The 12,536-nt window shown below is 46.6% G+C and overlaps 4 protein-coding genes across 4 annotated transcripts; 1 reads left to right on the forward strand and 3 right to left on the reverse strand.

Annotated features, from left to right (window-relative positions):
- Positions 1-313: 313 nt before the first annotated feature.
- LOC117581807 lies at positions 314-1,997 on the reverse strand. Its single transcript, XM_034269249.1, has 3 exons — positions 1,840-1,997; positions 1,287-1,463; positions 314-689 (listed from the first exon to the last, which is right to left on the reverse strand). The coding sequence occupies exons 1-3, from the start codon at positions 1,898-1,900 to the stop codon at positions 481-483; spliced, it is 447 nt and encodes a 148-aa protein (XP_034125140.1). The 5' UTR covers positions 1,901-1,997; the 3' UTR covers positions 314-480.
- Positions 1,998-3,778: 1,781 nt separating this feature from the next.
- LOC117581800 lies at positions 3,779-4,643 on the forward strand. The gene has a single exon (XM_034269240.1). It carries the CDS (start codon positions 3,789-3,791, stop codon positions 4,533-4,535), a length of 747 nt encoding a protein of 248 aa, XP_034125131.1. The 5' UTR covers positions 3,779-3,788; the 3' UTR covers positions 4,536-4,643.
- Positions 4,644-4,782: 139 nt separating this feature from the next.
- On the reverse strand, positions 4,783-8,586 carry LOC117581802. Its single transcript, XM_034269242.1, has 3 exons — positions 8,353-8,586; positions 5,299-5,511; positions 4,783-5,229 (listed from the first exon to the last, which is right to left on the reverse strand). The coding sequence occupies exons 1-3, from the start codon at positions 8,420-8,422 to the stop codon at positions 5,012-5,014; spliced, it is 501 nt and encodes a 166-aa protein (XP_034125133.1). The 5' UTR covers positions 8,423-8,586; the 3' UTR covers positions 4,783-5,011.
- Positions 8,587-11,072: 2,486 nt separating this feature from the next.
- Positions 11,073-12,087, reverse strand: LOC117581798. The gene has a single exon (XM_034269239.1). The coding sequence runs from the start codon at positions 12,028-12,030 to the stop codon at positions 11,140-11,142; it is 891 nt and encodes a 296-aa protein (XP_034125130.1). The 5' UTR covers positions 12,031-12,087; the 3' UTR covers positions 11,073-11,139.
- Positions 12,088-12,536: the final 449 nt, after the last annotated feature.

Consider the following 12,536-nt stretch of genomic DNA (forward strand, 5'->3'; position numbering starts at 1 on the left):
GGCTTACACAAGGTTCCGGTTACTGCACTTTTTATTTCATTTGTTACTCGGAATTTTCCGGGGATATTTAAGCTATTCATGCCATTGTTATTCACCTATGTACGTGCCTTTGGAGTGTACAAATATTTGTGGGCAGCCACTTTGAGTCTCTCATGTCAGGCATTCAAAAAGGGGAACATTTAAGCCAAGTTTTGTGGGACTCTCGTCCCACTCTGAGTAGCAACTCTTCTCCCCATGCTCTGCGCATATTCAAAGCCCCTTTTTAGCGCTTCACCAGCAACAATTACGACAAGCATTCAAATTCATTTGGACATTAGCAAGAACTCATTGCCTTCCATCTTTTATTATCAATTGAAATAAGTTGAAATTTAAACACAAACTTTGACACAATTTAGGATCCATGAGCAAGAAGAGATACACAATGAAGTACTACGATCAAAGGATTTAAGCGACTTAGGAACTATTTTAAGTAAGTAAGATCTATGCCAGCAGGCGAGCGACGCCGAAGAAGAGCAGAATGGCGCCGGCAATGGGTGCGAGGGTGGCAGATCCATTGCACTCGTCCTTGGTGCAGACATCGCAGCCCAACTGCTTGACGAAGGGCAGCGAAGGATCCGACTGGCAGCCGCTCTGGATGTTGGACACGTCCCCGAAGTAGCAGCTGCGCACGATCTGTGGATGTCCAACGACTGGAAAAAGGCAGAGAACAAAGTTTGGATGAGTAATGACAGGCACGACCAATGGCTTTCACTGCCACTAAATGCCACTCGTTAATTGTTGTTTACGCCTGTTTATGACTTCATTTGTGGACTGTGGAGCCCAAGTTGGGTAATTTTTGTTGAAATTTTCCAGCTGACTGCTGAAGCGTTTTTCTTTTGGCTTTTCTGATCTCATCTTTGCAATCAATTAAATGTTTTTGCTGAGGATTTTTGCCAATTGACTCGCGCCGCATGCAATTCCCTCACAGCTCAGAGTTATGATCAAAATATTTACCACTGAATAATCTTTGGCAAATTTATTCAAAAATGCAAATTGAATTGCTTCAAAGACAGAGAAAATCACGTCATTATTATTATTATTTGTATAAAAACAACGAATTAAGCGTAATTAGACGACACAGCAACGTGAGAGAAACACCCAAAGATAGAAAACAACAAATGTAACGCATGACATCAGATACAAACAGCCGATTTGCTCCTACGATGATCTCAACATATTCCGCTTGAACCTTGAAGGGTTTCGGACTCAGTTCAAGGGTTGTTCCTTCCTTCCTTCGATTGACTTACCACTTTCGAGGGACTTCTTCATGCATCCGGTGGCATTGCGCAGGGGGAAGAAGTTCTGCAGATAGCGCGGTGGCCCAATGCGGGCACAGTCGATCAGCAGACTTTCATCCGACTCGAACTTGAGTCCACACTTGGGCATGGTCAGCGACTCGCACTGATAGCACTTGATGGCATGGGCTGTAAGAGGAGAGGCAGTTGGTTTATTATGCAGGATTGTGCGAGATCTTTTTGCAGCGAACTGTGGAATAGGTCTGGAAGACCTAGGCAAAGGGAGCTACAGAGTTTCTTTTTATCCTTAAATGTTCTTCAAACAATGATTCCAAAAGTGAAAGAAATTCCCTACAATTCTAAGCAATTTGTGGATCGCTTTGGAGTGGTTCTAAGTACACTTTAAATGAACATTTTCTTGCATTTTGTTCTACCAAAAATTCTTACATAATAACTACAACTACACTACAACTTTTTAGAAACTCGAAAACTTCTGCCACTTGTTCTCCTTGAACTCCTTTATGCCAAAGAACTCTGCACACTCCACTGCCAAAACTCTACCCACCCGAACAGGCCAGGCTGATAATGACGGCCAAGGCCAAACTGCATTTCAGAGCGGACACCATTTTAATTATCACTTGACTTTATTTTATTTCACTGGAAAACTCTCGAAACTGAACCGCTCTCAACGATGTCTGCTGCACGTCTGACACTGCCGTTCAGTTCAAAACTTAGCGGCACAAGCCCCATGTAGCCCCATGGAAACATCAACTGCGTCGCACCCCAAAAATGTTGCTCAGAAAATGTTTTGTTTCGAGTGGCATTTACAGCACGATGTGCAGTCGATGGTTTGGGCTTACGAGAAACCGGTCCGGTTACAGAGTTTGTTTTTATTGTTAGAGAGTTATAAGCAATTTGTTTTTATTTTGAGTCTAACTTTTATGGGATTTTGGAGAGATCTCACAGCCATTTATCTGAATCTTGGGGAGAGATCTGAGTGCTGCGTTCATTTAATGAGGCAATTTGTATGCAGCTCAAAAGAAGTCAGTAATTGGGTTTGGAGAGTTTGGAGAGTTTGCAGAGAGTTTACTAGGGTTGATGTCATGGCTGTCCCGTGCCATGACTCAGGTTAACAGATCTATTAACATCCAGCCACGAAAGTGTTGTTTGCTAATCGAACAATGCCATGCGATTCAAGTGACAGAATCAATCTGTTAATTATGTACATATGTGATTTCTCCAGACTATAATTGAGTGGAGTGGATTTTTGTACCCAAGATTTCTCTCACGGGTGCCAGGGAAATCTGTAGAGATTTCGATTCGAGAGGAGCTCTGGAGACTTCATTTCGCGGAGACTTTGAGCTGAGCTCAGTCGCAACTATGCGGATTGTAGAGTAGAGTTGTGGCCTTTAATAAATAGTTTTGTGTTATGTTGTTCCTTGTTTGTTTCATTGTTGTTCATGGGGGAACTGGGGAAGATGGCTTTGAAGTTTTTTTGTAGCTTTTGCGAATGTTTGCAACTGGAGATCGAGCTTCATTGTATTTCTATAAATATTTCAGAAAATTTGTAATTCTTCAGCCCAAAAGTGTGCACCACTTGTCGAGTCTATATGTAAAATTCTTGTGGAATTGCTGCCAAGAAACTTTTAAAATTGATTTCCATTCCGTCAAAAATTAAAGAATTATTCAGTAAATTTTAGAGTCAAGAAATTTGCCATTTTCCATTTTCCGCAACCATCAATATATGTCTACATTTAAGTAAGTTCCAAACCACAAATATGACCTACAAATTTGCCTATCTCATTGCACACGATCGCTGTTAAATGAGGCGGCGAGAGGTAGTCAAAGGCCTAGCAGGATGCCCCAAAGGCGACACTAATCAACAGGGACAGCCAACAATTTGCATAAATTTAATTAGGAATTGCCTTGCCACACTCCGCCCCCTGCCCTGTCACTCAACACCGCTTGAGATTGAGCACTGCGATTGGGGGGGGGCCAGACAAGGATAAGGATAAATCAGGCACGAGGGTTGTTGCATTGCTTCCGTACTCGTATGTGGGTCGCATAATTGGATTAAACTTCTAAGGCTGTGCGAGTGTCGGCTTGGATTAGTGAAGCAGATCCCAATATCCGTTATGTGAGGAGCGCAGTGACATGTGGAGAGAGGGAGATGGGGAGTGACAGTGGCGGAGAGAGCGACACAGAGCGGGAGGCAGTGAGAGAGCAATAGTGAATGCAAGAGAGCGCGACACAGATCGATTTACAGTGAGAGAGAGCGAGACACAGATGGACAGTCAGTAAAAGAGAGGCAACAGATTAAGAGAGAGAGAGAGAGAGCCATATAATGACAGTCAGTAAAAGAGAGCGATGCAGTTGGCCATTCACTGAGAGCAGAGTCACAGATTTGACATTCAATGAGAACAAAGAGGGGGGTGGGGGGGTGCAGACCCTAAGCTGATAAGTCCCGTTTATTGCTTTCGATCTGCGCAGCTCAGTTCAATTTTTCCACCAGCAATGATCGGTGAATCGCTTCCACTGCTGCTCCTCCTGCCTTCCATTATCGCTGCCTTGGGCACCCAAGTGATCTGCTATGACCACAAGCGCATGCTGACCCTCATCGAGAGGCTCAATGGCACCGTGGACGAGCAGCTCTCGCTGGCAGCGTCCACCTGGGGCAAGCTGCGCGCCGACTACCCCAGGGATGTGGCCAAGATCGACGAACTGGACGAGACGATGCAGCGGGTGATGTGCAACAAGGACAAGAACATCACGCTCAGTCAGCAGCTGCAGGGACATCTCATGCGCGAGCACATTCGAGAGCATCTGGAGACCATCAACACGACGGCGCTCTTCCGGCAGGCCCTCGAGGCACCCGAGCACGAGCTGGGCAAGTGGCAGCTGGCTATTGGGCGGCACTCGCAGCGTTTCCACTGCCTCTTCAAGCCCGAGCAGCTGCAGCAGATCATTGGCAGCGTGCTGAAGCGGCTGTACAGCCTGCAAGAGTCCAACAAACTGGCGGCCCTTCTCTATCAGCTGTATTTGACGGACAGCAGAGCGAACGAGTCCTTCCGGCTGATGGTCTACTCCGAGCTGCTGCTCTACGAGCGCTACAAGAGCGGCGGCCAAAAGAGCACGCACTTTGACAATTACATGGCCAAAATGTGGCAGAGCCTGCAGCTGGAGGAGCCCTACACGAGCCTGGATCAAGGACTCAAACAGCGACTGGTGGATGCCATTATTGACCTGTTGGGCTATCTGTGAGGGCCAGCTCTGAGGCGGATTCCATTGTGTAAACTTTATTCGGTGCATTGATTTTTGTGTCTGTTTGCAGCTGTGATAATTACATACAATTTATGTTCATTCCTTTTACTTTTTGTGTGTGCTTTACATTAAAATATGTTTTACATTGTATACTGTTTTCGGTATAGACTTCTGCTTGCTGCCATTTATTTGTGGATTATTTGTATGCTTGACTCTGAGCTGGGCACTCAGCCAGGCCTAAATCATATTCAAACTTGGCAACCATAAATCTGTAAACTGTAATCTGTAATCTGTAATCTTTGAGGGGGAAGTTGTATCTAGGCTAAGGTGTAAATTAAACTAACTAAATTGTTAATCAGCAAACAGCCCGCCGCTTCTGGCCACAGGCAAAATATCACGTTCCAACTAAAATACAAAGACAGAGACATAGAGAGGGAGAGGGTGAGGGAGAGTTGCTTCCTTCAGTTGCGCCTCATTTAGATGGACAGTTGTGGAATCAGTCCAAGTATTGGAATCATAAGTATGGCTGTCATAATGGCCACCAGTCCTGGGGCACCGTTGCAGCGGTCCGTGAGGCAATCCTCGCAGAATATTCGCCGCACATTCTTCTCCGGGCTGGTGACGTTGCACAGCTCCACGGGATCCGATTTGTTGGTGTAGTAGCAGAAGCGTTTGGTTATAATTTTGCCATTGTCTGTGGGGGGGAAGGGAAATACAATTAGTGGAGTCGAGCGATTCATTTAAGGCCTGGACTGGCACTCACTCTCCTCGACAGTCTTGCGGCACACGGGCCGCTCGTGATCCGAATTGATGGTGCTGTTGCAGCTCCGCAGCAGATTGATGTTCCGCTCCTTGATGAGCTCCGTGGGTATGTTGTCCTCCTGGAAGGTCACATCGCAGAAGTCCTCCGCTCCAATGGTGTCCGAGCTGCAGTGCCAACACTGCAGATGCCGCTGCTGCTGCTGCTCATGGCCAGCTGCAAAAGGGAGACACAGAAAGGGGGTTTAAGCGTGCTTCCTTTGACCTTTCTTTGCTCAGACAAAACTTTTATTTCAGCATTCGATATGGGCTGGGGGCACTGAGTCGCAGGATTCTTCGACAGCAATGTTGACATCATCAACATCAGTGCCAGAGAGCCAGAGAGCCAGATAGCCACTGGGGTTCATGTACCGCCCCCACTGCTGTCGGGGTGGAGTGGCGCGTGGCCAGTCGTGGCGGCGCCTTAGCCCAATTTTTATTGCGTATACGCCATGAAGTCACAGAATGGTGGCCAAAGTTTGTTTCTGCGAGAATTTTGGCTAAATTGTGCGTCAATTGATGGGCGCGGCTGTACTTGGGGAATGGCAGATTAAATGGGAGATTCAATTTGAGTTTTATGAAGTAAAAGCTGACAAAGTGTGAGCTGAAGATTTATTTCTCTTATGGAACGAAAAGTATGTAAAATTCCTTGCCATTGGTTTGGCTCTTACTGCAGCTATTTCCGGCTCTTTGCTTTAGTTTTTTGCGCCTCCAATAAGTCATTGAGATTCGATTATCCGCCCCAGCCCACACAACTTTCACTGATTGATCCGCTAATGTAAATATAGCTTTATCTCGTACATATTTTCCACCCATTCATGACCAAACAATTTGTTTATTTGTTTTTCCTTACAATTTGTTTTCGCACCTCGCACACAAATTCCCACAACAAATTGTTGCGAGAGAAGGCCCCACACTAATTGGCTTGATAAGTTTGCGTGATTGGGGGGGCCTGACAGTGAGTCCTTGAGTCCCAGCAACGGTGGCAGGACCTAGCCCCGTTTTGTGTGCTTGGCCACGGAGCTGCCTTGGGTCAAGCCACAGCCAAACCCCTGTCAAATATTGACTGTAAAACATTTATATTTCGTTTTCCGTTAAGTTTTCGCTGCTAAATTACATTATTATAACCCCTCTCGAACCCCAGCGGCACTTGCTGTGTCCTTGGCATGTCCGCGAGTGCTAAGAATGGAAGTTTCTTGCTTGCATTTCCACCCACCATTAGCTGGACACGTGCACAAAGTAGGCCCACAGCTGTCTCAGACTCTGCTGGCTCCTGGCAAAATGTTTCCCACGTGCAATTTTCAGGCGTTTTCTTTGCCACGTTCCTGGTGTGAGTAATTGATTGCTTTTTATGGCCTGGGCTCCGACTCAAGGTCGCATTTGGAGCTGTTTTGTTAACGCACAGGACGCAGCTTTGCTTTGGCTTCTCTGGGGGGGCTTCTGGGCAATTGAAAGCTGATACTTGTCTGAGAGGAAGTTGCACTCCACATACCCTTAACCGTACCCTTACCCTTAACCGTACCCTTACCCTTCTGCTGCTAAAAGTCCACCCCCGAAGCCTGAGAAAAGCCACCCCATAAAAACAGGCACAAAAACAAACATCATTCGATACGGATCGGATGTGTGTCACTTCCTTTCGCGGGGGCAGGGAAGTGGCTGCCCGTCGACTCATTATCAGTTACGCAATTTGCTGCCATTGAACGCAGAGGAAGAACTAACCCCCGAGTAAGGACACGGACCAGAATGTGACATAGTTTCCACAGAGTCTCAGAGGGGGGGAGACTGGGGCTGGATGCTGCTGCAGAAGACAGCGGGAGTAAGGCAATCGCTGCTGGTAACTGGAGCAGACGCCATCCTGGCGCCAGTCAGACATGCGCAAACCCAATCGCAGCGCAGATTGTAGACCAGAGTGGCCAAAGGACAAAAGCAAAAGGCAATTTGATAATTGCAGGACATGAAGCAGGGCTAATTGAGAGCAACAGGAGGGCGCCCAGACCCAGTCCGCTTCGATTCACCATTTAATCACGTTGCATCCATCACCAGCATCGATTCAGCATTCCAATTATGGAATTTGCATTCACATTTAGCAAAGCAAAGCAAAGCAAAGCAAAGCGAACAAATGGCAAAATAAATATTCCACAATGTGTGGCAGTTGGGCGGAAAATATTTTGGATTTATATATGCCATGCCGTGCAGGTTGCCAATCAACAGAAAGTGCTACATATAAGCAGATGTATTTACATAATTATGTACATATTTATACATAGTTTATGTGTTTGGTCATTTGACTGGATTTTGGCTGTGTTGGAGCTGGTAATGCATATTTTCAGAGTGCATTCGAATGCATTTTATGCTGCCAAATCATACCCAAAGTACGATAATTATAAGCAGCTCTTACTCATTCTGTGGCTCATGTTTCTCCGACACTTTACCTTTGCCACACCCCTCAAAATCTCTGGCAAATCTTCAATTATGTGCGCCCCACGTGCTCCGTAGTCACAATAAACAGACATCCATCGGCCCATTAATATATCATTATATTACCATTTGCTATTCATTTGTTTATGACAGATAAAAACAGCGGACAGCTCTATCATTTTGAGTGCTCGAAGCGAGAAACAGAAACTGTCGCTCATAAATCTTCTGGCAAATCGCGAGAAAGAGCACTCAAGAAATGTGTGAAGTAAATTGATAAACCGAAAATGATCGCAAAAGTTGTAGAGAGTTTTCATAAACACCGCAAAAAGGTGAATCCTAAAAAGCAGCCATCAAAGCACATAAACAAAATCAAGAGCTGGTTGAAATGAGGCAAATTTTCATTCATGGGAACCATCAGCCAAACCAACCAGGCGCAACCTTGTCGGGGCAGATGGAATTACACGTAAACACACAAATTAATGAAAAACTGTGCACAGTTCTTGTGGCTTGGGTTGGTGGCGATTATGTTTACACAGACATTATGGACCATGTTCTCTCGTACTGATCGACACTTAGCGGCAACACCTGAGGCGGGTCTCACCTGAAATGTGCCAGGCATTGGCCAGCAAGAAGACGCCCGCGATGAGGGCTTTCATGGGCACTGCCGTCATGGTGGAGCAGCAACTGGAATGATAACTGGGAATCCTTTGCGGCACTGGCAGGCGACTCTGTGGCGCCGCTCTTCCTTTTTCTATCCTTTAACCAGAGAGAGAGAGAGACACAAACAGACAGAGAGTGCTGTGGGAGAGTGCGCGCGCGATGCAAACGGTTGCTCGGGCGAGGAACGACTGTGCCTTGGCCACTGCCACTCGCAGGCTTCGCAGTCAAAGTGGGAACGCAGCAAACGGCGACGCTGGCTGATGCTGCTGCTGCTGCTGCTGCTGCCAGCAGCGACTGTGTGACGACGATGACGTCGACTCTTGGGGATGCCCATGCCAACGGCGGCAGACAACCAGCCAGCCAGCCAGACACATTAGTATTTCTTCGGGCTTTTTGCTTTGCTGGCTCCATTGACGATGTTCTTGCAGTTCTTGGCAGCGGCTGGAAGAAGTTGAAAAACAGTGTGCATATATGGGCCACAATCTATCAAAACAATACATGTATCAAAAACATACATACGTACAAAATGAGTGTAGGGTAATTTTGGGTCTATCATTATTTTGTGCTTAATTTAACGGAAATATTTTGTATTCACATTTCAATGTTTCCACTCAAGCAGCGGTGACCATACACTTGGTTTGAAACTTGGCTAGCACGCATGCTTTTGCTATAAAAAAGTGTTGTAACCATAAGCTTTGGACTGGCTACATTTTGTACTTGCTAAAGGTGTACCATTTGTTGGTAGGGATTAGGATGGGGATCGATATCTGATTGAAACTGGCAGCTAGGACAGTTATGTATGTCATTCTTGGATACATGCAACGAATTTCTTAGTTTCCAAGTCAAGCTGTTTGAAAACATTTTGACAAAAAGTCCCATTCGTTACATTGGAAGTTGTGGCAGAGCTGCCGATCTGGTTAGACTTGGTTGGTTAGACAGCTCCAGTACTTTACGACCACTGATAATCTCGGTACACAACTAAGATAAGCGACTAAGATAAGCCACAGAAACAGTGTAAGTCTTGGAGCTTTATCAGCAGCAGATGTTAAGTCGGCTTGGCTTAGGTCTTTAGTCATGCATTTAGCCAGCGACATATCTAGATCTGCTCCCTGTGCTCCAAGCAAATGATTCACATTCAGCCACCACCGCCGTACGGGTGAGCATGATTCACGAGCAGGACATTGCACATTTGCACATTTGGCAGTTGGCAGCCCGCATTCATTCGGAATTAGCCAAATTTGGCCACACTCTTACCAAATTAGCCACAGCCGTGTGGAGCACACGCACCTGGCAGATATACGATTTCGTATGCAAATCTTGACACTAATCTGCGGCATTAGTGGCTCCTCCCCATAGCCACCATAGCTACCTGAAGCAGCTAAAGCCAAAGTTGACAAAGCGTGAAAAATGCAACTTGCAACGATCGAGTGTGCCGGTTGGCAGGGGGCTGGCTCAGTGGGGTGTGGGGGGCGGCTGAGGTTAAGGCCTGAGCAATGGAAAATCAAATTCAAATTTAAATCCAAATCCGTACTCGAACTCGAATCACAGCCATAAGCGTTGGAGTTGAAGAGCGAGCATGCGCATGTGCAGCCAACAGGCAGCAGGCAACAGGCTTGCCCTCTGGCCACGGGGCGTATGCGCAACATTCGATTGTCGATTCTCAAGAGCCGTTCCCCCCTTTGCCGTTGATAAATGGCCAGTTTTATTGAAAACTCTGTACGACATTTTCGCAGCAGTGCAAAATATGTAACTTGCAGGCCAGCAGCCAACAAAAAATCACACACAAATAAAACGAAAATAAAACGAAAATAAAATAAAAGCCGTGCGACAAGTTTAAATGGCCAAAACGTTTATGCCGCGGCTTAGTTGCCACCACCCATTTTTGCTGTATTTTATTTCATTTTACGCGTAGTATTTTTTCAGCCTTTTTTTATGACAGCTTTCGGTTTTGTGACAAATTTTATTTATATTCGTTATTATTTTCATGCGATTTTAATTAAATCATAATGGAATTATCACGCAACTCGAACATGGGCGGCACTCAGCACCCAGCACAACCCAAAAGACAGCCACAAAATTGTTCGGCAAATCCTACGCTCAATTAGCTGAGGTCAAAAGTTACACAAAAAGGGAGATCCAAAAGCAAAGGAAGAATTATTTGCGTGGTCGTGCAATTAAGGAATATTTGCCAATTGAATGCCAAGCTGAAGCTCATTTCCGCTTCGAAGCGCTGACTGATCCACACAACATCAGATGTACATAAATACATACATAATACATACATAATACATACATATGTGCATATGGCAGAGAGCTTAAGGAATCTTTGTGGCAGCGTCTCTGGCAACATTCATTCTTTACGAGCCGCCGCAATGTCAAGCGCAGTGATGTGAGACAATTACTTTTGATTTGCCTTCGGCAAAATTGCATTTGATTGTGCAAAGAAGAAGGAGGGTAGGTCGGTCACTCAGTATAAATATGCTCACATATGCCCAAGTATTAGGAAGAAAAGTGGAAGCTGGGATTGCACTGCAGCCTTGCTTGAGTTAGGTCATCGGTCCGAACATTAGTCAGCAGTTGGGATGGTGCGGCTTGCAGGTTACTGGAGAGGATGATCAAGGTGTAGCCATAGAGCTAGGGGAAATCTAAAACTCTACTCAATTCAATTCCTTTAAAATGTATATTTAATTTTGCTTCCATTTCATACCGAATCCCCCCCTACCATATGCTACGCCCTTGTTCGATTCCTGGCCACACACGACACCTTGTGTATCTTGAAGGGCACATTCCAGCTGCGTTCGTTGAGTGTGGTCAGGATGCAGTGCAGCAGCTGCTGCATCTGGCGCATACGCAGCACATAGGGAGCCCTCTCAGAGTCCTTGAAGAGCGGTTTGCCCTGCGCCTGGCAGTGGAACATGAAGAAGGCGCCACCGGCCGAGACCTCGGGCATGAAGCCAAAGACCAGCGCCTTATCCTTGAGCTGCAGGATGCCCGTCTTGTGGTGGTGAGTGAAGAAGATGCTGAGTGCTGCCCCAAGGCTCCTGTGCCTGTTGTAGAGTATCCCATTGATCACTTTCTCCGTGTTCACCCAGAAGTGATTGCCGTCCATGGAGCAGGCGGTCAGCAGATTCTCCAGTGCCAGCTCCCCAGCCCCCTCTGGCCTCTGTAAGCTCTTAGCACTGGCATCGTGGTACCTGTGGCCATTAACCATGATTCTGTCCAGCGTGTGAGAGTCCCAAACATCCAACGAACGACTGCTGCTGGCACAGCAGGCCATCACACAGCAAGCCAGCGTACGTCCGGGTACTGTAGCTTCGGCAGCGGCCCTCTGCTTCTGGTTTCCCATAACTAATGCCTCGGCAGATGAACCCACCTCCACGGGCTGTGCACTGCCCCAAAGTGACCACAGACGATTGGAAATCTCCACCTGATACTGGGACGTCTCGGAGATGTCGTTGCGCCTACGACCATCCGCATTGTGCTTCAGCAGTCGGCTCCACACGGGCAGCGGATCTTCGTCTTTGCCTTTGTCTTGCTCTTGCTTTTGGTTTTTCTTTTGTTTTTTCTTCTCTTTTATGATGTTCAGTTTTTGGGTGAGCTTTGCTGCAATACTGGCCATGGCAGTGCAGGATTCGGGCAGCTGTTGGGCGGGGGAATTCGGTATAAATCAACTGAACTAAGCCACGAAACTGTATGTACTGGCAAGTAGGTCGTAGGTAATGGGATTATGTAGAAGCAAAGTGAATTTGAAATCAATCAACTAACCAATGTGTAAGCTCTATGCATAAAAGCCCATCTTTTGTGCATAATAAAAGACGCTGCTGCTGCTGCTGCGACGCCGCTCACATGCATTACAGTGGCTGGCACCGTTACAATGTTCCTGCCCAGCATGTGAATGTGTGCATGCCGACTTCTTGTTTAATGACATTAAAATTGAGGGTGGGTCTTGCTTGCCCTTTGCATCTCTGCTTTGTCGTTCCGATCGCGCTGAGCGCAGCTTCGCGCGGCAGCGTGGAGACGTAGACGAAGAAGAACGAACTTCGAGAGAGCGCTAGGCATAAACGTAAACAACGAAGAGCGGGCGTCGAGAGAGCGCGAGCAGGTAGAAAGCTAAACCAGAGAGAA

Source organism: Drosophila guanche, unplaced genomic scaffold, assembly GCF_900245975.1.
Source record: "Drosophila guanche unplaced genomic scaffold, DGUA_6, whole genome shotgun sequence".
Taxonomy (NCBI): domain Eukaryota; kingdom Metazoa; phylum Arthropoda; class Insecta; order Diptera; family Drosophilidae; genus Drosophila; species Drosophila guanche.

Coding starts and splice junctions, on each gene's coding strand:
- LOC117581807 (XM_034269249.1), bottom strand. CDS start 1,900: ATGGTGTCCGCTCTGAAATGCAGTTTGGCCTTGGCCGTCATTATCAGC. Junction 1,464..1,839: donor TATCAGCCTGGCCTGTTCGG/GTGGGTAGAGTT, acceptor CTCCTCTTACAG/CCCATGCCATCAAGTGCTAT. Junction 690..1,286: donor GAAGAAGTCCCTCGAAAGTG/GTAAGTCAATCG, acceptor GCCTTTTTCCAG/TCGTTGGACATCCACAGATC.
- LOC117581800 (XM_034269240.1), top strand. CDS start 3,789: ATGATCGGTGAATCGCTTCCACTGCTGCTCCTCCTGCCTTCCATTATC.
- LOC117581802 (XM_034269242.1), bottom strand. CDS start 8,422: ATGACGGCAGTGCCCATGAAAGCCCTCATCGCGGGCGTCTTCTTGCTG. Junction 5,512..8,352: donor CAATGCCTGGCACATTTCAG/GTGAGACCCGCC, acceptor TCCCTTTTGCAG/CTGGCCATGAGCAGCAGCAG. Junction 5,230..5,298: donor CCGCAAGACTGTCGAGGAGA/GTGAGTGCCAGT, acceptor TCCCCCCCACAG/ACAATGGCAAAATTATAACC.
- LOC117581798 (XM_034269239.1), bottom strand. CDS start 12,030: ATGGCCAGTATTGCAGCAAAGCTCACCCAAAAACTGAACATCATAAAA.